The sequence below is a fragment of the Culex quinquefasciatus genome, chromosome 3, assembly GCF_015732765.1.
Source record: "Culex quinquefasciatus strain JHB chromosome 3, VPISU_Cqui_1.0_pri_paternal, whole genome shotgun sequence".
NCBI lineage: Eukaryota > Metazoa > Arthropoda > Insecta > Diptera > Culicidae > Culex > Culex quinquefasciatus.
The window spans coordinates 137,487,691-137,515,663 of record NC_051863.1 but is presented as its reverse complement, the minus strand read 5'-3'; the positions used below and the strand labels follow the sequence as shown (position 1 = coordinate 137,515,663).

The 27,973-nt window shown below is 42.5% G+C and overlaps 3 protein-coding genes across 3 annotated transcripts in view; 1 reads left to right on the top strand and 2 right to left on the bottom strand.

The window, feature by feature from the left end:
- Positions 1-375: 375 nt before the first annotated feature.
- On the bottom strand, positions 376-3,393 carry LOC6050362 (pre-mRNA-processing factor 6). The gene is made up of 2 exons (XM_001866947.2): positions 699-3,393; positions 376-640 (listed from the first exon to the last, which is right to left on the bottom strand). Exons 1-2 carry the CDS (start codon positions 3,267-3,269, stop codon positions 416-418), a joined length of 2,796 nt encoding a protein of 931 aa, XP_001866982.1. The 5' UTR covers positions 3,270-3,393; the 3' UTR covers positions 376-415.
- A 5,948-nt stretch (positions 3,394-9,341) lies between these two features.
- The window catches only part of LOC6050364 (multidrug resistance protein homolog 49), a 37,725-nt gene continuing 19,093 nt past the window's right edge, over positions 9,342-27,973 (top strand). The window contains exon 1 of the mRNA XM_038261849.1: positions 9,342-9,798. The gene's annotated coding sequence lies outside the window, so the exon portion shown is untranslated. The remainder of the gene's footprint in view (positions 9,799-27,973) is intronic.
- Positions 19,848-26,411, bottom strand: LOC119769264. Its single transcript, XM_038261214.1, has 2 exons — positions 26,165-26,411; positions 19,848-26,098 (listed from the first exon to the last, which is right to left on the bottom strand). The coding sequence occupies exon 2, from the start codon at positions 25,710-25,712 to the stop codon at positions 19,848-19,850; it is 5,865 nt and encodes a 1,954-aa protein (XP_038117142.1). The 5' UTR covers positions 25,713-26,098; positions 26,165-26,411.

Below are 27,973 nucleotides of genomic sequence, written 5' to 3'. Positions count from 1 at the left end.
TATTGAAAAATAATTTAAAGACAAACCAGAATTGCTAAACTGCCCATAATTGAAAATTCGGCTATTATGCCAAATCAAGTATTCCGAGAAAAACGCGTTTTAGTGTTTGTCACCAAATCGCCGTCAAGGCAATTTCCCATAAGAGTGGCATATTAGCCGTTTGGTTTTTCGCATCGGCAGCCAATTCTAAACACTATTTTAGTGAAATTCAAATTGCAGAAGATGCGTCGGAACATCCTCTACCACCTGGTGCTAATAACTCGTTTTTGCCAAAAGTGGATATTAGCCGTTTTTTCAATGGTGGGCAGTAAAGTTCTTTCTAGATTTCTTTCAAAAATATAGAAATAACCTCGTTAGACCTCTCACAATCTATTTCTCACGACAAAAAAATTGCCCAAACTCTCCCCCACTTTCCTTAAATCGGCGTCGGCAGCACCTTCACCACCGCCCGCAACACCTCGTCCGTCTTGAGGCACCAGTTGGCGATGTCCTTGCTAACGCGGCACCACTCCTCGCCGTGCTTCGGTTCCGCCACCACGCACCGCTCCAGCAGCTCCTTCTGCTGCTGCTCGGTGCCGTGCTGCAGCTCAAACTTGTAGTAGTACGCCCACGAGTCGCCAAAGTCCGGGTCGATTTTGATCTGCGAACAGGTTTAGAATGAGATTTATTGGGTTTAGAGAGTATATGGTTTAACTTACGGTGCGGTTGAACCAGTCGCGACACTTTTGGATCTTGCGCTCGCTCCAGAACAGCTTGGAAACGGCCAGCAGGACGTGCGGGTCGTGTTCGCACTTTTTGAGCGCGTCGACGGACTTGGTTTTGCGCTGGGGGCGTGCCTCGAGGAAGATGGCCTCGGCCCACAGTTCGCCGGCGTTGGGACATTCCTGGAGGGCGCGCGCCATCAGCGTGTTGGCCATGTCCTTGAGGCCGGCGCGGATTTCGATGCGGATCGCCGCCAGCCAGAGGGTGGCGTTTTTGGGGTTTTTGAGACGGCCTCGTTCCAGGACGGAGCGGGATTTGGTGAGCAGGTTTTGGCGTTCTTCGAGGGACGAGAGAAGTAGCCAGAGCGGGATTGAGTTGGGGCATTTTTTGAGGCCGCCGTTGTAGGTTTCGACGGCGCGGTCGAGCAGCTTTTTCTGCTCTTCGATTTGGCCCTTCATCATCCAGAGTTTGGCAAAGTCGGGGAATACTTTGACGGCGTCTTCCAGCAGGCTGAGAGCGGCCTCAAGATTGTCGAGGGCCCACTCCAGCTTGGCGGACTTCATCATGACGCGCGGAGTTGGAGCTGAGGCGCGGGCTTTGGCCAGAAGACGGCGAGCGCGTTCGTATTCGGAGTTTTCCGACTCGAGCTTGACGGCGGCCAACCAAATGTCCTCCGAGTTGGGATTGGCCTGGAAAGCAAGCGAGAGAATGCCACGTGCCGCGGGGACATCGCCGGCCATCCACTTGGACTTGGCGCCCATCAGCCAGAGAACCTCCGACTTGGGACAGTGCGCAACGGCTTTCTGCAGAATTGCCTCCAGACTTTCGCGCGTTCCGTGGTTCTTCTCGAAGTAAGCTGCCCGCAGCCAAATGCTCTTCTTCGAGGGAAACTCCGCCAATGCGAAAGTGTAAACTGCTCGAGCGCACTCGAAAGCTCCCTCCTTGGCGCAGTTGTCGGCGTCGTCAATCCACGTCTGCTTGCGATCTTCCTCGTCGATCCCAGCGCTGATCACCGCCTTTACAATCGCCTGACAGCACTTGATCGCGCCGGCCTTTTCCGCCTCCATCGCTTCCTGCAGCCACTGATCGCGGTTGATTTCAACGCCGTTGGCACTCAGCGAGGTCATCGCACGATCGATGATCTTCTCCACCATGTGGTTGTTCCCGTTCGCCTCCTCCAACTTCGCGGCCGTCGTCCAAATCTGTCGATCCGTTGGGATATTCTCGCGCGCCTTATTCAACACCTTACGAGCATTTTCGTACGTTTCCAACCGGGCCAACGCCAGCCACAACTCCACGCTGGTGTTACAACACTCGACCGCTCGGGACAGCAAAATTTTAGCGTCCTCCGGATTCTCAATCTCCACCGCGGCCTTCCACAGCCGCACCGAGTTCGGAATGTGCTCCAACGCCTTACGAAACACCCGCCGCTTTGCCTTCGCCTCAGTCTCCAAATCAGCGGCCTTAATCCAAATCCTCACCGACGTCGGGATGTGTCTCGCCGCCTGGGCAATCACACCCTTGGCCGTGTCCGGCGGCTGCAGCCGAGCCGCCTCCAGCCAAAGATCCTCGCTCAACGGATTCACCTCGCAACCGCGCATGATCAAGTTACGAGCCATCTGCACCTTCCCGGTGACCTCCTCCAACCGAGCCGATGCAATCCAGGCCGGCGGATGGTTCGGATTGGTCTCGCGGACACTCTTCAACAGCAGCCGTGCCTTCTTAATGTCATTTATGTCCCCACCATAAGTCGGAATCATGCTCTGCAAATCCGTCAAATATCCCTTCGGATCAACCACCGTCTGCCCAGCCACCGAATCCGACACCTGCGACAACTTCACATTCATCAACGTGTTCCTCGCCTGGCCAATCTTTCGCAAGTCCATATCGCCACTCGGCGTCAACATCCCCGGCGTGGCCACCCCCGGAATCATCGACGCCAACCCCGACCGCCCGTCAATCGCCGTCGTACTCTCCCCGCCCAAATTCCTCGACAGCACACTGTCCGGCAGCGGCGTAAACTTCTCCGCCCTCGGGTTCCGCTGCTTCTTATTCCTGCTATCCCCCACCTCCGGCAAATTCGCCCACTCATCCTCGCTCACCGCAATCAAGTTCCGCTTCAAATCGCTAAACTGCTGCTGAATCTTCGGGCGCTCCTGCCGGTACCGCTCCAAGTCCTCCTTCAACCGCTTCTCCCGGTACTCCTTCCGCTTCTCGTCCATCCGCTTATCAATACTCTCGTAAATCGCGTCCGCCTCCGCATCGTCCTTATCGTACGGATCCTTCGAAAACAACGACCCGCTGTACCCGGAAAACTCGTCGTAATTCGAATCGTTCAAATCTTCATCGTCGTCCTCGTCCTCATCCTTCTTCTTGCGCTTCGCCGCAGGCGGAGCATGCCGATCGTCCGAAACATCATTAGCATCCCGCGCCGGACCGATATCCGACCGGGTCGTGAATCCGGTCGCACCACGACCAACACCGGCCACGTACCCCAGCGGAGCCGGCACGCCCAGGAAGTGCTTCTTGTTTTTGCTGCCCAGCGACGTCGCCGGGATGTGGGCCATTTTCACTTTGGAACACTGCGGCCGCAGGAAAATCACCAAACCTGGAGAAGAAAAACCGTGGAAAACGTTTGAGAAACGCGCAGCAAAACAAACGAACGACAATCGCGATGCGATGGCAAAATGTTTACAAATTTCAAGCGATGACGTTTGGGCACGGATTGTAGAATCCATCTCCTAGCATTTGAGGAGATTTAGGGGAGAATAGTTGCTTGTAGGGTTCACACTAAATTGTAGGGTTCATATTAAATCTAGTATTAAATTGTATGGTTTGAAAACAAGATTAAGATTGAACAAAATTATTTTTTTTAATGATTTATTTTTTCAAAGTCTTAGCATATTTTTTTAAAAATTTAATGATTGCAAAGCAACTGTATAATGCAGTTTATAAAAGTGTTTCCATTTAAATGTTAAAACCGTGGCTTATAATTTTCTTTGCTTTGTTTGAACAACTGTTCACAACAAATTACAAAAAAAAAAAATGATGTATGCAAGAATCTCGAAATACAGCAAAATTGGAGCACCCTTCTCTCTTTTTTCAAATGGCTATATCTTTGAAACCAAAAGCAAAACTCAACTGCTTTTTTAAAGGAAATTGGACGCTGATATGAATGGCGAATGTTATTAAACTTTGATGCATTTTGCGCAATTGAATACTTTACAAGCTTTACAATTTTCTCAACATAAATGCGATTTCATTTTGAATTAAGGGTGCACAGCAACGAAGGAAGTTGTTGTTTTCTTATTCCAAAATTGTCAAACTTACGAACCCAATCCTGCAACAACGGGATTGTAAAATTAGTCAAACTTTGTTGTAAATTACTTTGTGGACAGTACTTTCAAAATCAAAATCAAAAATCAAATTATTCGCTCTACAGCATTGCCTTGGCGTTCTCGATTGCGAGATTCCTACTCGAAACTAGGTGTTCGAAGGCTTGATTGTTGAGGCAATTGCAAACCTCTTTTTACACCTTAGCTTCCATCCACCCCGGGATTCGAACTGACGACCTTTGGATTGTTAGTCCAACTGCCTACCAGCGACTCCACCGAGGCAGGACCCAGGGAGACGACTCCGCCCGTGTCGTCGTACAAAATAAAACAATGTTTTTTTCCTCGAATCCAAGCGAACTGTCAACTTGAAAAAATCAAGTGGGATTGCTAAGATCAAAATAGTCACAACAAAAAATTTCCATAACGCCTCAAACTCGTAACGCCTCATCAAAGGCGTTACGGTTGTACCTTTGGTTGGTGCCATGAATTTATTGGAAATTTGTTCCGAGTCCGCGCTCTATTTTCAATACTCTTTGATTTACTTCCCTTCCGACGGAAGGCGTGATCAGACAAATCTCGTCTCGAAAAATGCCACCAGGACCGTCTGGGATCGAACCCAGGCCGACTGGGTGAGAGGCAATCACGCTTACCCCTACACCACGGTCACCGGCAGTACTTTAGGGGATGAATAAAAAAATATTTCGATAGTACCCGTAATTTTGAAGATACTGGAATATCTGTAACAAAAATCTGGGTGCAAAAGCTCTAGTTGATGTGCACCGTTAAACCTTACCATCGTGTTCCCTAGACGATATTACATTAGAATCTTTTTTTGTTTCTTGTTGGGCCTGTTGTAAGTATTCATGAGGACTATTTAGAAAAAAATAGGTAAACGGAAAAAAGTGATTTTTCAATTAACTTTTGTTCAAAAAAATTCAATTTCCCAAAATATGTATTTTTTTATTATTATTTTTTTTCTAATGTTTTAGGAGACAAATCCCCGCATCTTTTAAGCCATTCAGAAGTATGGACCAACATTTTGCCGACGAGTTACGATTTTTTTAAGTAGAGATTTTTGTAAAAAAATAAATATTGTGCTTAAATTTTTTATGAAATATCAAATTTGCAATCGAAAAGTACTTTGCAAATTTTTAGATTAAGTGCACCGTTTTAAAATTATAGCCGCCCGAGACGCCATTTGATTTTTAGTGATGTTGAAAATAAGTGCTTTAGTAGCCTCAAAAATTGAGATTTTTGAAAAAATCAATATTTACGGGTTCGATCCCATTTAAAATTCAAATGCAAAGCGCCAGCCGAGGCGCCAGCTCCTGTTACGTCCAATAAAGCTCATATTTGGGATTTGGGCTCAGTATGCCCACCGGCAAAAACCCTTGAATGCCCGCCAAAAAGTAATTTATGTTACACTCTAATAGCCACTCAATGTTCAATTTTGCCCGAAAAATTCCGTTTTTTTTTTATTTTTTTTTCAAATAATGTCCATGATTGTCCAACCTTGAAAATATTTTTTTCGAAAAGTTCAGCAAATTTCCTACAGTTTCGTGAAAAAAACATTGAAGATTGGACCACTGGTTGCTAAGATACAGCAGATAAAAGAAAAAGAAACAGGAAAATTGAAGTTTTTTAAGTATCACCCAAACAACTTTTCATATATTGTCGATATCTCAGCAAATAATGGTCTGATTTTCAATGTTGAAATATGAAACATTCGTGAAATTTTTCGATCTTTTCGAAAACAGCATTTTCAACAATTTTAATCAAAACTAACATTTCAAAAGGGCGTAATATTGAATGTTTTTCAATTCATTTAAAAAATTAAATTGGGCAAAATGGGAACCCATTTTTTATTCGCTGAAATTCAGTAAAGAGCAAATCCAGCTCAAATCAGGAATTTTTCTGGTACTTTTGTACCCGACCCTCTCCGATTTCAATGAAACTTTTTAGACATGTTATCCTAGGCCTATCCAGGTTTTTAAGCGAAGATGGCGTTCGAATGTTGAACGTCCGAAATGTCAAAATCGCGCAGTAGTACCAACATTAGAAAAAAATCGGCTGTCATGCCATGGCACACTTTTTTCGTAATGTTGGTACCACTGCGTGATTTTGACATTTCGGGCGTTCACCATTCGAACGTCATCTTCGCTTAAAAAGCTTGATATGAGCCATTTTGTTTATATGGAGCCAATAGTACTCGAAAATGACATTTGAGAAGGACGAAAGATATTCCCAAGTTTTTGTATTTCGTGATTTAAAAATTACTGTATCTCAAAGCCGTTGCATCGTATCAACAAGTGGTCAAAGACAAACTTGTAGGAAATTGGACGGGCTTTCTGAAAAAATACACCGAAACAAAAATACACGCCACTTCTATGAGATTTTTCAATTTTTAAGTTTAAAGTTCAATTAAACATCATTTAACGTGGATGTATGGGCTTACAGATATAAGCTTAATTACATCACTCATAACTGAAAATAGTATTTTTTTTTCAGTGTGGTAGAAACCTGGGTATTAAATAAGATTACGAAAATATTAAAACGAGTCAAATTAAAAAGCTGTCATAAGCAAACTTTAGGAAATTAGACGAGTTTTCCGGTAAAAATATTTTCGAGACTGAAAAATCAAGTCTATCATATAATAGCACTTTAAATTACATAAAAATTCGGAAGTTTTTTTGGACCAAAAATTTAAAAAAAAAATTGCAACAACCCTAATGAATTATGTAGCTTTCCTTGTTTGCAGCTACTCAAAGTTTGAACATGGAATGACTATGGAAAGGACAGATTTTCACATACGTCTTATTAATTTGTTAGTAATTTATCTGGATAAACCATGACTTGTAATAGTAATACACAAACTCTTACTCAAATAACTATTGATTCAGTAGTTTGGTATTGCCAACACTCAGAATGACACACTGCTTCGATAAATTAGGATGGTCTTTCCTCAATGACGAGAGAAGAAAACAAGAAGAAAGCAATTAAAAATTATTAAACCGTGATTAAACTGGGAAGAATGATTCAACTCATGGAACTTTACAGTTTTGAAACGTCTTTGCTCAAACAACAATGAAATGGCGGGAATCCTCCACGTGATAAATCACTCGCCGTTTTTTCAAGTAGTTTAGGTGCTTTTTCAATCGATTTTCACCACTCAATGGCTAATTTGTGTGCTTTTAAATCGAGACGTCTGGCGGGTGACTTCCGCGCATAAATGATTACGAAACTGAGAAAGCGCGACTAGTTCGCGGGGGAATTTTAAGTTGCAGCACGCTGAGCGCGAGTTCATAGACAATTGACGCACGCCAATATTGTATTTCATTCTGGTTTATTAGCATTTTTTAAGACGGGGTTTTTTCTGTTCCGGTCACAGAATTAAGTTTTATTTGTTTTTAAGAGGTTTAAACGCACGTGGGTGTTGCAGATTGCTCTTATCTTATGCTACTTTCATCTGATACGCGACACGCTTATTAGTCTTATCAGCTGTTAAATGGTTCGGTCTATCTGCTAAATATGGTAAGATGATGAATCTTTTTTCTTTGCTTGGTAGGAAGAATTTCGCAATCCAGACAAACGATCTTTATTGCAGAACATTTATAATTTGTCCTTAAAGAAATATAAATAGATTTTTTTTAACCAAGCGACGTAAAATTTTAAAAATATAAGAAACAATATCACATGTTTAATTTTTTAACTAAGAAACATGGAACTTTACAGGAACATCAAGTACAGTTCTTTTGCAAATTTGATTTTGTTTTTAAAGTCAAAAAAAAAAAAAAACGTTGATCGTCTCTTCACAGAAAATTATAAATTTCGCTAAAATAGCGCAACTTGCTCATGTCATGGACTCAACTTTAGTAAAATAATTATTTTCTTATAAATACGAATTGCATAATAATGGTTAAATAAGCACCGTTAAAAATGTCACGGGTTAGATTGACTGTTTTGCATCCATCGAAGGAAATTTTATCGCAAACCAAGATCAACGGGTAGGACGCTCACAATGATAATTGCTGGTTCAGAAAGAAACCATCAGAACAGCCAGTGGGTGGGTGTTTTCCAGTCCAAATGACGCCAGCCAACCAGCCTGCACCCTCTCGCTGTCTGAATGCCTCACGTGTCCAACATTGTATGGCGCGAAAGTCCCTGACTCGAAATGACTCACGCGACCCAGCCAGCCCGACTAACCTCCATCTAAAGCAATTTATTTCTGTCGCACTTTCCAAGAAACGATACTTCCTGGTGATGCAACAGCTCTCTCTCTCATAGACTTACCAAACTCTGGGAAAATTTGCTGGGAACACCTTTCCCTCTTTTCCGAAATCAGCCAGAAATAACCTCGAACGTTGCCGAAGGCTGGAAAATCCCATAACAACAGAAACCCTGTTTTGCGTTGTGGAAATCCCCAGCTTTTTATTTCTGCTTTTTTAATGCTTTCCACTTGCAGTTTGCATGATTCCTCCTCCTCCACCTGGAGCGTCGCGACGGCGGCGTCCTTCTTCGTGGCAAGGACGTCGCGTGGTGCATTTTCCCGATTTTCCGCTGTGCTTGTGTGGGTGAGTTTGTTTACGTCGCTGTTTGAATGAGCAGAAAAAAAACAAAAATCTCACTTCTCTTTCTTTCTCTTGCCAGAGAAAATGTTCGCAATCGGAGCGTTTGTGGTGCAACACATTAAATTTTTGTGTTTTTGAGCAAACCGGAATATAAGTTATCAAATGTTTATTATGAAAATTGGGTGCAATTGGGTCCTAAAATTAAGCTAAAATTTGTGATATTATTGTTCACAGCGATAAAGCTTATTTTTCTGAGTACAATGACCCTTTGAACGGCCGCAAAGGATTTAAAATGGATTTTTAATTCAATTTTGAAAAAACTACATCACGTCCCTTCTTGACAGAAAAGGTCCTACTTGACAGCTCGTTCCAAGGGGACCATAGTTGATCCATTCAAAAAAAAAATGTTGTCTTGTGAATTTTTTTTGCATTAAAATGAAAAAAAGTGATCAGAAATGGTTTTTAATCGTGTTATTAACCGTTGTACATAAAAATTGACATGGGGCTTTAGGACCCAATTTATAACTCCTTCAAATCATATTTTTTTCAGCCATTTCAAATTATGAAAGAATCTGTAGAAGACATTATATTTTTTGAAAATATCTTGAGTTTATTTCATGTGGCCTTGTTTATGATTAGATTTTTACACTTGAGACTGTCTCTGGCGCGGCGAGTATATTCTCACTGTAGCAATTTCAGGTTGCATAAAAGTATTTGCGCGGCTCCCGCGGCGTGTCAGTCTAATGCGGCATTTCGGTAGGTCAACAGCTGATTCTAAGGAGACGAAAGAAAAATCGTCGTCGGTTCTTGTTTTTTTCCCACGACGTGCCTGATTGCGAGAAGAAGGGGGCGCGCATGTGGGGGTGTGTGCTTTTTTTGTAGTATTTTTCCGACGCGTTAAAAATGTGAAAATTTCAGTTCGATGAAAAGTGGTTCGATTTAATGCAATTACAGTGCCTAATAGACCGGAAGATTTTGAATGTATGGTTGTGAAAGTGTTCAAGTGTTTGCACAGAAGAAGAGGGTGGAAATCGTTTGTCGAAAATATAAACTTGACGAAAATACAGCCGTCCAACCAGTTTCCTGCGGGCAAGCTCGAAAGAAAATTTAAAATTTAAGTGGAAAACTTATCCCATCGCTGATTTATTCGTGGCAAGCAGCAGTTTGGATTATTCCTGAAAATAAACAGCAAGGTAAGAAAAAGTGAAACTATTTATAAACAAAATTGACGCCGTTTGATGGTTTGCATTTTTGGCTGACAGCCACTGCTTTGCAAATTTATGTTAGTCAGAATCGGGATGATGACGCCACGGAAAGAAGTACAAAGTAGAATGACCTGAGTCTCAAAAGTACCACGCTGCCCCACCAATTTGTGTTACATGAATGAATCATGTGGGTTATTTTGCGCCAACTGGAACAAATCATGCGTTAAGTCATTTGTGGTTTTATTAGCTGCGATCGAGCTACAATAAGTGACATTAAACTTGGTAAGGAATTGGATTTGCTCCGAGCTATTGCGGTTAATGTAAATTATCCAGGGAGGTGCAAAGGAATGAAATGAATCACATTTGTTTATAATTGATGGGAATGTGAAGCTTGATTGAAAGTTGAGTTTATTGTCCTTTAGGAGAACAACCTTGGATTGGAAGTTATTATGGAATTAATAGATAAAAATAGACATTTTAAAAGTAACTAAACTTAATCTAATGATTTTCAAAGGAGATTGCCAAAAAGTCTCACTGTTCCAAGGGGCGCCCAGCAAAGCGACAATCTTCTTTTTTAACAGCAGGTAATTGGCATTAAAAAGAAGCATATTGTTTCTTCACTGATAAGGAGCTTATCGTGCCAGCAGTAAATGATTTTCGCGAACAATCTCTGCATGCGAGATTGGCTATTTCACCAGCCAACCCAAATTGACACCACTGCTATCTGAACTGTTGGCACGCTTTACGATCTTTTTGTTTCAAAAATATAATTTCATAGAAGTGTCGAAAAAGTATTAACTATTATAAATTTCAACAAAATGAAAGTGTTTCAAGAGAGTTTAGTCTATTTTTTTAAATTTAAACAGTGTGAACAATTGTAACATAACTTTGACACATTATTTTGTTTTAAAACTATTAAAAAAAAACTATTTGCTCATGTTCGCATTAATGTCCTATAACTATTAGGGACAATGCACCATGATTGCATTACTAACTCAAAAGTGATGAAAATGCATGTGGGACATTTATGTGAAACACTTTGACCAATATTTCTGTTGTTTTTTCTTCTTTTATGATTTTTTATGCTGTTGTTGTTGTTTCCATGTTTAGTTTTAGAAAAACATTCATATTTTCAGTCAGAAAAAGAAATCAAATGTAATAAATTAACTTAACCCTCTACAACCCAATCCCGCCTCTAAACGGGTTTCGATTTAAAAAATCGCCAAAAATCAATTTTTCAACCAATGTTTGATCTTTAAAAAGCATTGGAAAGAGAAACTTTTAAAATTTTGGAAAATTTTAGGGTTGGAAGTTTGACTTGTTTTATGTGACTTTGCCAATGTTTTAAAAAATGGCATTTTTTTAGGGGTCAACTTTGGCTGTGTTTTTTACTAACATTTCCTATATTTTAAGTAAAAAGAAGTATGCCGTAATTTTTGTAGGGTCCCAGACTATGCCTCTACGCATTTTTTACAATTTAAATGATAATGGTGCCATTTTATAGCAGAAAATGTGAAAAACAGGCAAAAAATTTAAAAAGTGACAGTAAAAACATGAAAAAATTAGATAGGCAAAATGTAATGATAGGAGGTGGTAGAATAGGCCAAATACTACTTAAAACATACATAAACTAAACAAGATAAAGACAAATTAAAATACCTAAAAATAAAACAAGAAAAACAGAAAACAAGAGAAGTCAAGTTTTTCGTAGAACAAAAGTTGCTCAAAATGACCTCCTGAACACGAGCAAAATAAAAAATTTCGAAAAAAAATTAGGGCGGTAGAGAGTTAATTTGAATTTCAAACTATTTTTTTTTTATTTCAAGCAAAAACTATCATGCTTTATATTTAAAAGTGTCATCCTGTTTTCAACAACACCTCCGCTTTCAGGAACACTCGTTTTTGGAAACATTTTCAGCCCGATTTTGGCAAGAATCAAACTAATTTAATATTTTTGGTCTCCTGAAGCTTTAGTATGATCAATAAATTATTTTTACTCAAAAAGTAAAGAATTTATGTGAAAAAATATCTACAATCATGACAAAACATTCTGAAAAATAATATTGAACCTTTACAAAAAAATATATTTAGAAAATTTTACATTGATTTCAGCAATTTTTTTCAATGAATTCAAGCAACAAGCCTCTTAACAATAGTGTTACAAAAAGAACATTCAAGGTTGTAAAGCAGGGGTGCCCAACCCCAACACAAAGATAACTTTCAAAAATGTGTTCATCTGACATATTTTGATATTTGTTTGTTTAAAATTGTATAGTAATTGTTTTTGACGATTGCAACTAAATACCTCTAAATAATAAAAAAAAAAACATTAAAATTTCAATGGTCGCTGCAATTTTTTAAAGTTTAATTTCCTCAACACTACAATATAAAAAAATCAATGAGACATTAAAAAATTAATTCAAGCGAAATTTGGATTCGAATATCTTTTACAAAAAACTTTGTTGAACACCTTTATTCAAATATTTTGAAAAGATATTTTAAAATTATTTTAAACGCAGAAAATTTAAAAATGTAAAAAATATATTTTAAATCATTTTCAATTCGTTATTCTTCGAAATTAAAATTTTATGGAAAAATATATTTTTGCTCCCTAATTTCTTGACTCATTTTGAGATTTTTTTAAATATTTTAAAATATTTGCAGCGATCAGTACTAATAATTTGCTTTTTTAAGCTTTTTTTTTTTTCAGAAAAGTTGTTCTGGAAAATACATTAGTTTTTGCTTAGTTATTTATTTAAAAACAAGCCTTACCCGACAAACTTCGTTCTGCCTTTTTTTCATTTGTTGACATTTTTAACTTTTTTGCTTATTCAGCCTCCTGTGATCAAAATTTGATTTTACGTAACTTTTCCCATACAATCGGCAGATTTTCCGGAATCGGTTCCAGAGTGGCCAAAGTTGTAACTTTTTGGCGTAAGAACCTTCCTTGGGCTTACACGAACCTAACGTAACAAAGAGCACATCGATCCGACATTCCGTGTTGGATTGATTCGCGTTCGAACAAAACCGTCGAAATTTTTTATATATATATATAGATAGATAGATAATGAAAATAGAAATAAAACTTCAATGTGAAGTAAACACAGTTAATGCTGAAAGAAATTTAAATTTAGTGTCATTTTGTACATTTTTAAACAACAATCCAAGTTTTTTTTCATGCATTTCACAATTTCATGAAATGGATAATTTTGTTTTCTTGCGCCAGTTTTCAGTTTAAAAATATCAGTATAGAAATTATATGAATTAATTTCAAACACGAAAAATGGTGTTATAATATGTTAAAATTTGATGTTATTTGTTTTTAATTCAGACAATCAATTTATTTATTTAATATTTCATGAACAGCCTTAAGGGCCAGTCATAGAACTGTTTTGAAAAGCAGACGCGGGCCGGATCCGGCCCGCGGGCCGGACGTTGGGCAGGCCTGTTGTAGGGATTACATCTTTGGTTTTGTGATAGTCTTTTTTCAGTCTTGGTATTTTATATGCACTTTCTTGTTTATTCTTGTTTAGACTTTACTGTATTTTAAATGTTTTTTGTAGCTGTTTTTTTGCTCTCAATGAATCGAAGTTTACCGAATTTATTTCATCCAATGACAGTATCTGAATTAATTTGAAGCTGTAACGATCTTGAAATATCTGCGTTCTATTATGAGTTGGGCACATTGTATTTTGATTAGTACAACAAATTTATATGGACTGAATTAAATTAATGTATTTTTGGCCATATTAACAAAGAACCAGCAATTTTGTTTTGATTATTTTGTGTGAATACTGTTTTAAGTTTTTTTTTTGTTTTCATGACGTTTCGCGTACGCACACTAGTGCACCATTTGATTTCGCTGGCTGACAAAATTTAACCTCACTTTATTTTCGTGTACGTATACGCAATACATACGTACGTAGATTACTCTATTGTTTGCATCAGGACACTGTGACGAGAAGTTCGTCATTTTTGGGTTAAATTATATTTTTTTCACTGGGCCTAGAAAGCCTTATAAACTCTGGCTTCTTTCTGACTTTGTTAAAATGGTAAACACACATCAAACTGTTGAAGATATTCAAGAGTTTTCTCTTTGAATGCATTTTACAGATTTTAAACTTGTTCAGTCATGTTTTTTGTCGATTTTAAAGCTTTTCCCTTTTCTAGAGGTGTATTTAGGTATAGAAGGTTAAGGATACGTAATGTTGGATAGAGATACCTAATAATCCACAGTCAACTCTCTGGTTGTCCATATCTAATTTTCGATATTGTCCCTAATTGGATGGTTTTTTCAGTCCCTTCAAAAGCATACTTTGACTATTTCGTTCTATAAACTGATGCCTTCCTTCCAATTCTTTCGATAATGACACATATAGAGTCAAATCTACACCAAGTCAGATCAGGAAAATAACTAATCTAAAAGGCATTTTCACGCAAATCCAGAACTAAGTGTATACATCACATTTTGTAAATGATCTGGAACTCCTACACATTCAAATTATATTCTGAGAAAAAATCCAATCAAAACAATATAAAACAAAATCGTTGCCTGACCACACGGTTCCCAGAATAATGCATTAAATTATATATAAATTAAGCAATTAGTCGCCACACGAGATCGCGCTAAACGCTAATTAGTTCGGCCCTTCGAAGAGATCGGCAGTTATAGGGGTGGATTATGCAACGTTACGTCCACTCCTGCCTTATCAATCTCGCGTGGAATGGTCACAATCCGTATTATGGAAACTTCCTTCCCCCGGCTATAATTTGCTCCTCCTCTCCCGTGCCTGCATGTGAACGAGCTTTTTAATCAAATTAAAGAACTGAGTCTTATCAAAGCTTTGATTATCGCGGCTCACGTTGATTTTCATTCATCAGTTTCGGTGGGAACTTTAATGTATGAATAAATCTGGATCGAGAAGTGATTGCAACTGGATAGCAGTGGTTGTGACAGCCAGATTTATGGGCGAGCTTCAGATGTTGTTAAGGCTTGATTGGATTGATTAATCAGCTTAACTTGGCAACCATCTGTTGAAGTTGATAGAGTAAGTTTCCCTTTTTTTCTAATTAAATTATATAAAGCAGAACATGATTTGCTACTTGTGTTTATGAAATCTAAAAAATAAAAAAGTAAGCATCACTTCATTCAACTTAAACATGAACTAATTGAGTTCACTCCCGGGTTGATCTCATTTGCATAATTGCCGAGATCGAGAGGATTCTCGATTAAACTCGCGTTATTGTTACACAGTTGCACTATGGGATCGATCTCAGGTACTGACTGTATCTACATCAGAATATCTCAACATTCTTAGTTGAGTGTAACGACGAGGATTGCTAACTAGAGCTGTGCAAGTTGTTCCCAACTGGAGCCTCAACGAACAATAGTGGTTAAACTGATGCAAAGCTGGAACAACATGCCAAATCGAGGGGAAACTTCCGATGGGAAAACGTTTTTCCAAGTGGGAAATGTTGTTTACCGCACTGTTCGCAATCAATTAAGAGTGAAAAAAGTTATCTTGATGCGGTGATAGAATTCGCAATCGGTGTGATATTTGCTGCCTCGTTATGTAGTTTAGATAAGGCAAGTGTTTTCGTTTTTTTTGCCCGATCGTTCTGTTCATTCATATTTTACATCTGGAAATCGATGCAACTATCGAGCAATTCTAATAGGAATAATTCTTGGAGAGCATCTTACGTACAACCAAAAAGTCACGTTTTAAGTCAGCATTTTAATTGGATGTATGGGCTTAAAGATATAAACTTAATAACATTTCTCATAAATGAAAATAGTATATTTTTTCAGTGTGGATAGTAAATTAGCTTACGTAAATATTTAAACGAATCAAATTAAAAAGTAGTCAAAGGCAAAATTATAAGAAATTGGACGAGCTTTCCGGTAAAAATATTTACGAGACTGAAAAATCAAGTCTGTCATATAGAAATTGCCAAAAACCACCAAAAACCAATTTTTCAACATTTTTATATTTAAAACCGCTGTATCTTCACAAGAATGTTGGACATAGGAAAATGGTCAATATGGATCCTTTTGTGGAAAATTGTCTGGAGAATCGATTCCCACTATCGGTTTTTGGAAATTTTGACGTTTAGACCACTTAAAAAAATAGTTTTAGTAAATGAATAACAAAACCATCCTGCATTTTTCGTGAGTCTTTTTGTAACATCTTAGGCTATTTCCTTAAAAATTTAGAACGTTAAAAAAAATGGTGGCATCACCTTTAAATTTAACTTTTAAACTTAAAAATCGAAAAAAATCATAGAAGTGCCGTGTATTTTTCTTTCAGTGTAATTTTTTCAGACCACTTTTTTTACCACTTTTTAGTACGATGCAACGGCTTTTAGATACAGTAATTTTTAAATTACAAAAAAAAATAATTAAATAAATTACGCTTTTCTCAAATGTTATATTCGAGTACAATTGGCTCCATATACACAAAAATGGCTTATATAACATTCATTAAAATCGGAGAGGGTTGGGTACAAAAGTAGGTACCAGAAACAATCCTGATTTGAGTTGGAATTGCTCATGATTGAATAACAAAAACAATAATATAAATGATGATTTAATGCCTTCTAGAATATTGTTCAAGGGATAACCGAAGCGAAACGCTCGACCAACTTGATTTCCATAATGATAATTGGAAGACCTAATTGAAGTTAGCATAGCAAAACTAAACGAAAATATTTTCACTAAACCAATCACCTTTTCCGGAAGCACAACCCACTGCAAAGCATCGTTAGCGGTATCGCGAGGAAAGTATAAATCAGCAAAAAAGCCCTTCACCTTTCAGATATCACCGATAGATCGCAAACTTGCCATTTCAGTTTTACTCTCATTCACAGCTATCGGAAAAACGGTTCGCTCGGCGGCAAAACACCTGCCGGTCAATTATCTCGTGTTCCCAGGATCATTTGCGTTACAAATGTGCTCAACACAAACACAACTGAGGAAAATTCAACGAAAACGCCTAATTTTGCCGCCGCTTCGCGTGTGCCGGCTAGTTGACCACAGAATCAATGAGCAAGTGCAGTCAGTGTGGTGGTCGCCGATCGCTGAGCTGAATGGAACAGAGACTCTGGTTGGTTGAGAATGGGTTGGTTTTTAATTGCCGTTCCGTCGACCGTTGGCACGTTTGCACAATGACGAAATGCGCTACGTTAGAATGTGCGTGCCGGGTTAGAAATGTACGGGACTGTTCAATGATGTATAAGTTGGCGGTAGGGATTAAATTCATACAGGTTACATAGGCTCTTTGGGAAAAAAGGGATCACTTTTTAGACAGAAATTGCTTCCAAAACCAAACAATGCCACAGTAAAAATAGATTGAATCAAAAATGTTCATTTCATTAACACTCGAACGCTCGGGTAATCATTTAACCCCTATTTTTATTCTTCAAAATCTCATAACTCATAAGTCAGCCATTTGGCGGCCATGTTTTAATTTGAAAAACATTAAAATCTTTGAAAGCAGAAAGCATCAATTAAAAAATGTTTTCACATTTTTTAAATAAAATAAAGATAGTTGATCTTGGTATTTTGATTACTCGATTATTTTTGAAGACCATCGGATAATCGAACTTCAGATTAATCGAAATTTTGGATACTCGTGGCTCCGTATAATCGACTTTGGATAGTATGTAAATAATGTATGATGTTTTAAAATTGATATATATATACAGCAATTCCCCACGAAAACAGCATGGAAAAAAACAAAAGTGCTCGGATCGGGCTCAAAATTTTTCTGGGGGTTCCCTAGCCGAAATAATTAGACCCGTATTTTTTTGTTTGGCCATTAGGGTGACCTACGCTGTGTTAGGGTGGTCTGAAAAATGGCCATTTTCGTCGATTTTCGCAAAAACCACTTTTTTTGAAAAATCATAACTCCTCGCCATTTGAACCGATTTCAATTGTCTTATACGCAAATGAAAGGTGATAAGTTGACCTTTCAAAGAAAAATACTAAGAAGTTTCAAAAATCTAGCCTAACATATGAAAAGGGCGTATGAAACTTTAAAATGCCGTTTTGGCGGTGTCTGGACCAAAGAGCCTATGTCTGGAAATATTTTTATCGGATTCCCGGACATTTTACATAACATACTAAAAATGGGAGGAGTTCATTAACAGGATTCCGAGATATGATTTTTTGAAAATAAAATCCGTGTTTTTTGACGCGCCGCGCGCAAAAACCGGAGAATGACGAAATTGGCAAAAAATCAACTTTTTTCACTAAAACTGCGATAACTTTAAAATTTCAGCGATGACCTATAGATGTTTTGGTACCAAAATTTTCGTAATTAAAAGACGCAACTTTTGATACCCAAACATCTATAGGTCATCGCTGAAATTTTAAAGTTATCGCAGTTTTAGTGAAAAAAGTTGATTTTTTGCCAATTTCGTCATTCTCCGGCGCGGCGCTACACGGATTTTCAAAATCATATCTCGGAATCCTGTTAATGAACTCCTCCCATTTTTGTATGTTATGTAAAAATGTCGGGAATCCGATAAAATATTTCCAGACAATCTTTGTCGACACCGTCAAAACGGCATTTAATGTTTCATACGCCCTTTCATATGTTAGGCTAGATTTTGAAACTTCTTAGTATTTTTCTTTGAAGGTCAACTTATCACCTTTCATTGCGTATAAACAATTGAAATCGGTTAAATGACGAGGAGTTATGATTTTTCAAAAAAGCGAAAATCGACGAAAATGGCCATTTTTCAGACCGCCTAACACAGCGTCTAATGGCAAACAAAAATACGGGTCTAATTATTTCGGCTAGGGAACCCCCAGAAAAATTTTGAGCCCGATCCGAGCACTTTTGTTTTTTTCCATGCTGTTTTCGTGGGGAATTGCTGTATATATATGTACGTAAACCTGGGTGACTTTGATAGGATTTCAATTTGTTTTTGGAATATTTTCCAACAGGTAAGGTTCTCTCAAGATTATTATTTTTAAAACATGTAGCGAAGAAGCAGCCATCTTGGCAGTTCAGATAACAAACACTGAGAATCAGTATTATACATATTACTTTGGTAACACGAAGTGTGTTATCCTGGTAAAACTCAAAAGTCCCATGCAAATGTGTAAAACCAAACTGAAAAATGTGTAATGCCGATTCTCAGTGTACGGGCGCACTGTTTGATCGACCAATAAAAAAAAGCAAAAAAGGTAAACAGAAAAATTCCTTTTTTCGATAAGAATTTTCAGCCAATATTGGGATGGAATCTCCAAGGATATGATAAAATTTGTCATCAGCAACACAATTCACGTGTTTTTCAGGTTTTTATCGTTTGAATTGCGGGAAATTTGAAAATCAAAAACCCAAACAATGATTTGTTATGGACTACCATTTGACAGCTAGTGCTTCTGTTGTGGGTGTTCGGGTGGTCGGTAATTAAAACCCCAACTTTTTGTTAAGCAGCGTTTCAAGCAGCTACAAAACTGCAAGTAAGTATTTATTTTAGTTTTTAAGTTTACATTTTTGGTCCCTTTAACTTACTTAATTGGTCTCCTTTCCTACGTTAACTTTTCCTCTTTCCTTCACAACTCCTCCACTTCCTCTTCCTTTCCCTCCTTCTTGCTCTCTTCCTGTTCCAGAAGGTGTAATTTATTAATTAACTATTTTTCTTCTTTATTTTTAGGTTTACTCACGGATCACCAAAGTACAGTTTCACCCCAAATGACGGTGCGAACGACGGAGCAGCTCGCTGACCTTTCGTTGCTGTCGGGTAAGTATTTCTTGTTTAATTAGTCTAAAATTTCACTAATTTTGCTTTCTTCTACTTACAGGTTTTCTAGGTTGCACTGTTTCAATAAATTTCAATATTAAAAACTACAACTCTTACTTTTCCTCCGTAATAATCCGCAAAATCTCCTCCAACTCGTCCAAAAACGTCTGCACTCTCCCAGGTGAAAAATGGTGAACGAACAGCGCGCGTGTTTACACTGGTGGCACACACACACTTTTTCCGTCCTCTTTGCGCGCGTTGACAGCTGTGACGGTATCGGCTGATTACACCGCCGGCGTTGCACCGCCGGCCAGTGTGCCCATCCCAGCGGTGGCAACACCCCAGCCCGTAAGATCCGTCGGGCCTTCCGGCGCGTCGGACTTACCGTCCCTGATCTCCAACACCGCTAAATTAACCACTGCTCTCCTGTTGACCTTTCCGTCTGCTGTCCTCACGTCCGCTTGCCGAACGCGTCCGTCCGACCCGCTGACCACCTCCACCACTCGACCTCGTACCCAGCTCTTCCGGTTCTTGCCGTCGACCACGAACACCAGGTCACCCGCTTCGAGGGGCTTGCGATCCTCGAACCACTTTGGACGCCGGTTCAGCGAGGGCAGGTACTCCTTCGACCACCGCTCCCACATCTTGCCCGCCAGCTGCTGGCTTCGCTTGTACACGTCTCGTAGTGCTGCAGCGGTGTCCACCGTCTCGTCCAGCTTGAGGTCCGCGCTCGTTACCGTCCCGCGCAGGAAATGGTTTGGCGTGATGGCTTCTTCTTCAGCGGACTCTTGAGGGACGTACGTCAAAGGCCGAGTGTTGATCATGTCTTCGGCCTCCGCCAAAGATGTGGAGAGAATTTCGTCGGTCAGCTTTCGTCCGTCGTCGAGTGCGCGCAACGCCTCCTTCACCGATCGCACCATCCGTTCCCAGGCCCCGCCCATGTGGGGCGTCCCAGGTGGGATAAAGGACCATGCAGTGGTCGCCGACGTCATCTGCTCCGCGCACTCCTTGTTGATCGCCTTCGTCATCGCCGCGTCCGCTCCCCGAAAGCACGTAGCATTGTCGGAGAACACTTTCTCGGGAACGCCTCGCTTGCACGCGAACCTCCGGAGGGCCATCAGGCACGATTGCGTGGTGAGGCTATGGACCACTTCAAGATGCACCGCCCTGACCGCTAAGCACGTGAAGACGGCGATCCAGCGCTTTTCTCTGCGGCGGCCCACCGTGACTTCGACTGGTCCTAGGTAATCGACGCCCACCGCGCTGAACGGTCGCATGGTTGCTGCAGTGCGTTCGACCGGAAGCGGCGCCATTGTTGGGACGAACGGCACACAACGGTTCACCTTGCACCACACACACTCCTTGACCACCTCCAGGATCGCGGCCCGTGCGTTCGGAATCCAGAACTTCTGACGCAGCTCGTTGAACACGGTCTCCCGATTCGCGTGACCGTACTTCTCGTGGTAGTGCTGGATGATCTTCTTGGTGACGGCGTGTTTTCGACCCAGAATGATCGGGAATCGCTTGTCGAACGGGATCGATGCGTTCTTCTCCAGCCTCCCACGAACGCGCAGAACCCCATCCTCGTCGAGCACCGGCAGCAGCTTATAGAGCGGACTCGACCGCTCGATCTTCTCCAGCAACTCACCCTGTTTCAGCTGTAGGTTCTTTGTCAGCACGCTCATCTCATCAGGGAAGCTCTCGAACTGCGCTTGCTTCCACAGAATCCTCTCGGCCTTTTGCAGCTCGTCTTGTTGCAGCGGTTGACCATCCGTCTCGTGCTGCGCTTTGACCAGCTTGGCTAGGCGACTCGTGGCCTTTGCAGTCAGTACTGGACGGCCGTCCTTTTTGCGACGACAATTTTCGATGAAGCGTACCGCCGTTGCAGTCACCCTCACCAGCTTTGTCCACGTCGAGACCGCTTCTACGTTGACTGTCCCGTGGAACAGTACCACGCCTCGTGCTTCTTCGTTCGTCTCCTCGATCTGCTCAGGCGGTGAGTCGAGGTCATCCTGCTCGAACAGTATCGCCGGACCGTTCCGCCATTCCGAATCGTTCTGCAGTGGCGGTCCAGGTCCCCACTTCGTGAGAACGTCCGCGATGTTCTTCTTGGAAGGCACCCATCTCCAATCGTCCAGTCTCGTCAGCTCCAGAATCTCCCCGACCCGAAAGGCGACGAACTGCTTGTACTTGTAGGGATCTGCGCGCAGCCACGCAAGGACGGTCCTCGAGTCGGTCCAGAAAACGGTACGGTCGATCTGCAGCGTGTGAGTTCCGAGGATCTGCTGGCTCATGCGCGCTCCCATGCACGCCGCCATCAACTCCAGTCGTGGAATTGATTGTCGTTTCAGCGGTGCCACCTTCGATCGCGCCATGACGAGACTGCAGTGAACTTGGCCGTCAATGACCGCGCGTAGGTACGCCGCACAACCGTAGGCCAGCTCGCTCGCGTCGCTGAAGATGTGCAGCTCGAGACTCTCGACCGACGTGGACATCGCATCGCCGAAGTAGCTTCGGGGAAACCGAAGCGCTTCGACTTCCGGCAGCAGTGCCGTCCACCGCTTCCACAGAATCCAGGCTTCGTCGTCGATGGCTTGGTCCCATCTGCAGCCGGTCCGCCACAAATGTTGGATGATGATCTTCCCGTGGATTGTGAACGGCGACAGCAGGCCGAGCGGATCGAAAAATCCCATTACGCAGCTCAGTACAATCCGTTTGGTTGGCCTTTTCCCCTCTTTCAGGTACTTCATCAGTTCTTCGCGGTGCATCACGGCGAAGGCGAATTCGTCCATCTCCGGGTCCCACCGCACGCCGAGTACGCGCTCGCTGGGTGTTTGCTTGTCCTGGTTCAGCAACACCGGACTCATCGGTTTCTTTTCGCCCAGAGCAGTCAGCACTTCCGGCGAGTTGGACACCCAGTTGCGGATCTCGAAACCACCTTGTTTGTGGACGTGGCTCACCTGCTTCGCCCGCTTGACAGCTTCCTCGACGGTGTCGACGCTGTCGAAATAGTCATCGACGTAGTGCCGATTGATGATCGCAGCCACGGCGTCCGGGTACTGACCGGCATGCTCTTCCGCATTGCGGTTCTTGACGTACTGCGCCGACGCCGGCGAACTCTTCGACCCGAATGTAGCGACGTCCATCACGTACACTTTCGGCTCTTCGTTGATGTTGTCCCGGAATAGGAAGCGTTGAGCTTGCTTGTCCCCGGAGATAATCTTCAGCTGGTGGTACATCTCGCGGATGTCCCCGCCGAAAGCAACCCGTCGTTCGCGGAACCCACAGATCACCGACACCAGTGGCACGAGCAGATCTGGTCCCTTCACCAGCATCGAGTTGAGAGAGACTCCACCAATCGTCGCCGCCGCATCCCAAACCAGCCGAACTTTCCCCGGCTTCTTCGGGTTCACCACCACGTTGAGCGGCAAGTAGAACGCTTTGTTGTTATCCGTTTCGTTCAGTTCCTCCGCGGTGGCTTCGTGCGCGTATCCCTTGGCCTGGTAGTCCAGAATCTGCTTCTTGACGTTGTCGTACAGTTCCGGCGAACGCTCAAGTTTCTTCTCCAGCTGCTTCATCCGCTTCACGGCCATCGGGTAGCTGTTCGGGAACTTGACGTCGTCGGTCTTCCACAGCAGTCCGGTCTCGAAGCGGTCACCCACGCGACGTGTAGTTTCTTCCATTATCTTCCTCGCGCGCTGATCCTCGACCGACTCCCGCTGCACAGTCACCACCGCTTCTTCCAGCGAATAGTGGCTTTTGAGTAGATCGTGCAGCTCCTCGTTCGTCACTTCTTGGTGGCATCCGAGGAAACAGTTCGCGCCCGCCGACTCTGCATCCCGCGGTCCGTAGACCGTCCAGCCGAGCTTGCACCGGACTGCCACCGGATCGACAATCGTGCCGACCTTCGTTTCCAGCGGTGCGAACGAATGAATGTTATTCAACCCGATCAGCATTCCTGGCCGACCGTCGTACGAATCCATCGGAAGCCCGCGCAAATGATCGTAGTGTGACGAAACCTCAGCAGCATTTAGTGTTTGGCGTGGCAACATCAGCTTGTCCACCGTGCGGACAGATTGCAGCAGCAGCTTCTCGCCGTTCGACCCGTTGATCGCCGACGCCCACAGATTTGTCCGCCTCGAATGTTGTTCCACTCGCGTGATGTTGGCCGTCCACTTGATGGTGAGCTTCTCCTTCGTCCCCAACAGCCCCAAACGGTCGGCTAGACCACTTTCGATCAGGGTGAGGGACGAACCCTCGTCGAGGAAAGCGAGCACGATCATTGATCTCTCACCGCAGTAGACTTTTACCGGAAGCATCCGGAACAGCACGGGACTCGTGGACGTAATGTGTGCATTCATGCCGACTGCCCTCGTCTCCGGATGAAGCAGAGCATTGTGCGGCTCGCGACACTCTCCGACGTTGCAGCGAAGTTTGAGCTTGCATTGGCCGCCGTGGTCATTCAGGCAGCGTTGGCAAAGCTTCCACTTCGTCGCCATCTTCACTCGATCTTCGTAGGGCAGCTTCTTGAAGTCCTCGCAGTTCCACAACCGATGGTCCGTGCGCTGGCACGCCTTGCACGGCCTTTGCTGTTTCTGCTCTCGCCGCTCTGTAGATTCCTCTGCAACGCTATGGTTGAACAGCGCGGCTTTCTCTTTGTTTCGGCTTCGACCGCTCGATCCCGACGCTGCTCTGACGTCCGGTTTGTAGTCTAGGTTGACCGTCGCCTCGCACGCGTCCTCGACGATCTTCGAGAGAAAGTTGGTGAGCGTACGCAGATTCACCTCGCGCTTCTTGCGCTTGTAGTGCACCCAACTTCTCTTCTCCCCGTCCGGAAGCTTGTCGACGAGTTCCTGGATCAAGATCGGATTGACCAGATGTGCCGTTAGTTCTGCGGCCTCGATGTGCTCGCATAATTGTTCCACAGCGTTGCCGAACGGGATGAACGATCCCAGCTTGTCCGCTCTCGGCGGTTCCAGCTTGCGCACTCGTTGCAGATGGCTTTGCAGCAACACTTCTGGGCGACCATAGATCTGGCGAAGCTTGGCGATCACACGCGGAACCGACTTGGGCAGAATGAGCTGGCCACGCACCTCCTCGAGCGCTCTGCCTTTCAGGCAGTCTTGTAGGCGCACGAGATTCTCCACGTCCGTGTACCCGCAGGCTTCGTTCGACGCTTGGTAGGCCGCGAAGAACAATGGCCACTCTTCTGGCTTGCCGTGGAAGTCTGGCAGCTTCCTTGTCAGCCCTTGTCGTGCGGCTCGCTGGGCCTTCGTTGGACCCAACCCGTGCTGCCCCAGCCCGTCTGGCTTGGACACATCAACTTTGGTCGACTTCGCCGCTTTTCCGCTCTTTTCGTCACCGTTTGCGTCGGTCGAGACGCTGGACGCCGACGAACTATCCGACGAGGACTCCGGTTTCTTAGACGACTTCGTAGAACCCGGATTGCTTCCAGGAGTTCCCGGATTGGCCCCAGGATTAACCGGAATGTCCCCAGGTTTCACCGGATTGTCCTTAGGATCTTCGCGCCCGTCGTGTTTAGCGACGTTTCCTTCAGTCAGCGGTTTGACTTCGGGGTTTCTCAGCGGAGTGCTACTGTTTTTCAGCAGCTTGTCGATGGAGGCGCTCTTGTCCCGGAACGTAGTTTCCAGCTGTTGAATCCGCTTCAGGTGCTCCTCCTTCCTCACCATCTCCGCCGCTAGATCGGCCTCGCGCCGCTTGAAATCCCTCTCGCGAAGTTTCTCGGCCCTTGTGGCCTCCTTCTCGCGGAGCTCTTCGTCGATCTTCATCTGACGCTCCTCAAGATAAGCAGCCAGTTCAAACTCCTTCTCCTTCAGGACTCGCGTCATCTCCTGTTCCGCTTCCGCACGCTTCCGAGTTTCTTCCAAAGCATCCAGCTTCTCTTGCAACTCGGGGGGCACTGGGAGCGGTACCTCAACAGACTTCTTAGTCTTTTTCTTCTTCTGGCAGTCCTTGTCCGGACAGTACCATTTCTTCCCCGACTTCTTGTCAGCCGGATTGAAGTTGACGCACCGAGTATGGAACCACAGTTTGCAGCTATCGCAGCCCACCATCAGCTCATCCTCGGTCGACACCTCTTTGCAGGTTGAGCAGGGAGTCTTCGTGAAGTCCGGATTTTCGTCAGCCATCGTGGGAGAGGAATACCGAACCCGCAATTAATTTTGTAGTTTGTTCGGGTGGTCGGTAATTAAAACCCCAACTTTTTGTTAAGCAGCGTTTCAAGCAGCTACAAAACTGCAAGTAAGTATTTATTTTAGTTTTTAAGTTTACATTTTTGGTCCCTTTAACTTACTTAATTGGTCTCCTTTCCTACGTTAACTTTTCCTCTTTCCTTCACAACTCCTCCACTTCCTCTTCCTTTCCCTCCTTCTTGCTCTCTTCCTGTTCCAGAAGGTGTAATTTATTAATTAACTATTTTTCTTCTTTATTTTTAGGTTTACTCACGGATCACCAAAGTACAGTTTCACCCCAAATGACGGTGCGAACGACGGAGCAGCTCGCTGACCTTTCGTTGCTGTCGGGTAAGTATTTCTTGTTTAATTAGTCTAAAATTTCACTAATTTTGCTTTCTTCTACTTACAGGTTTTCTAGGTTGCACTGTTTCAATAAATTTCAATATTAAAAACTACAACTCTTACTTTTCCTCCGTAATAATCCGCAAAATCTCCTCCAACTCGTCCAAAAACGTCTGCACTCTCCCAGGTGAAAAATGGTGAACGAACAGCGCGCGTGTTTACACTGGTGGCCACACACACACTTTTTCCGTCCTCTTTGCGCGCGTTGACAGCTGTGACGGTATCGGCTGATTACACCGCCGGCGTTGCACCGCCGGCCAGTGTGCCCATCCCAGCGGTGGCAACAGTGGGCTCTCATTTGACAACCGTGCTAATGTCAACTGTTGACAGTTTGCTTTGGTTGGAATAGGGTTGCCATCCCCCCGGGTAGGTTACACAAAGTCCATGCACTATTTTGGAAAAAAAGTTTTTTTTCAATAGTGTTTAGAAAAATAGTTAAGTTAAAACTTCTTAGTTTAAATTCCAGGGTGATAGTTTTAGTCATAGTTTTTCTTGTCAAAATCATATTTAAGATGTTTAAACTTTATTTGTACGTTAAATGTACCATCACTTAAGTAGCTAATAAAGTTTTCAAGAAAAAAATCAATGTTTATATTAAGTTAACTAAGTTTATAAGCTTTTTTAACAAAATACATATAAATTTTAGGTAAAATTGTTAAAAAGTCGGAATTTTGCCTGAAATTTGTTAAAACAAGTTTTTTTTAATAAAATTATCGATTTATATTGCATTTTATACTGAATTCGAAGCACGAATCACAAGTTTTCACATTCTACATGAAATGTGCTCTACTGAAATTGCCTATAAATTTGGAGATTTTTTTCAATTGTTTTTCAAGAACGCATATTATTTATTATTTACAAACTTATTTAACCTTCTCCTAGTGGAATATTTTCCAAAGAATCCGAAAATGCATTCCGTTTTCCGAATCATGTTCATTGAGAAAATCATGACACTTTGAGAATTTTAAAATAATGACTTAACATCAACATAGTTAGGCCGTTGAAAATATTTTTCAAAGTTAATGTCGGCCAACTAACCTTTTAAATTTTTAAAAATTTTATTAAAAGTCCTTCTTGATGTACTTTGAACACTTCTCTACCACGGTCAGTATGATTCTCAACCGTTTCGTACGTATTTTAATTGTACTCTTCTTTTTGCGGAAAAATCGCAAACCTATCAAAGTCACCCCGTTTTACGGTATACTTATTCTGTACTTTTTAAAACCTGTTGAAAAAAACTGGAACTATAAACTCTACGCAACTATAGAACGGAAATGTTCAGCTTTTACTCAATACTGACTAAAAAAAATCACTCTCACTTAGTTGACCCTAGTAGATTCGGCCAACAACCCTAGCCGTTAGCACCAACTTGAAATTACATTTTATTGTTCTAGAGAGCAGTAAAAGCAGTCCAGTAACTGCGGCTGGAGCTACAATACGGTATGGCAGCAAAAAAAGAGTAAACAAGCTTCGCCAATTCTCACCCATATCGGAAGTTCAAACGGATGATGATTCTCAAATCACCAGTCAAAGATAACAACTGCTTATCTTTCAACGCTTCAACAAAGATGTTGCGAAGATATGCTGTTAGCTCATTAGACGAATTCTTCGCTTAAATTGCTAAAAGCCGAGTCTAATTGCCTGTGCTTAAGCTTTCGGTAGCGGGTCGGGTCTCGGCCGGCAGACAACCTTGACGTTATGCAACGACAACTCCTCGGAAGCAATGGGGCGGACTTCCACGTCAAGCCGAGCAGCTGTTTACCCTGCTAATTGATTACCGATTGACCGTTCCCGTTGGGTTGGCCTTTTGTACT

What these genes read in the sequence shown, in the direction of transcription:
- LOC119769264 (XM_038261214.1), bottom strand. Translation starts at nt 25,712, where the DNA reads ATGGCTGACGAAAATCCGGACTTCACGAAGACTCCCTGCTCAACCTGC.
- LOC6050362 (XM_001866947.2), bottom strand. Translation starts at nt 3,269, where the DNA reads ATGGCCCACATCCCGGCGACGTCGCTGGGCAGCAAAAACAAGAAGCAC. An exon ending in GCGACTGGTTCAACCGCACC is followed by an intron (nt 641 to 698) that starts GTAAGTTAAACC and finishes ACCTGTTCGCAG; the next exon opens with ATCAAAATCGACCCGGACTT.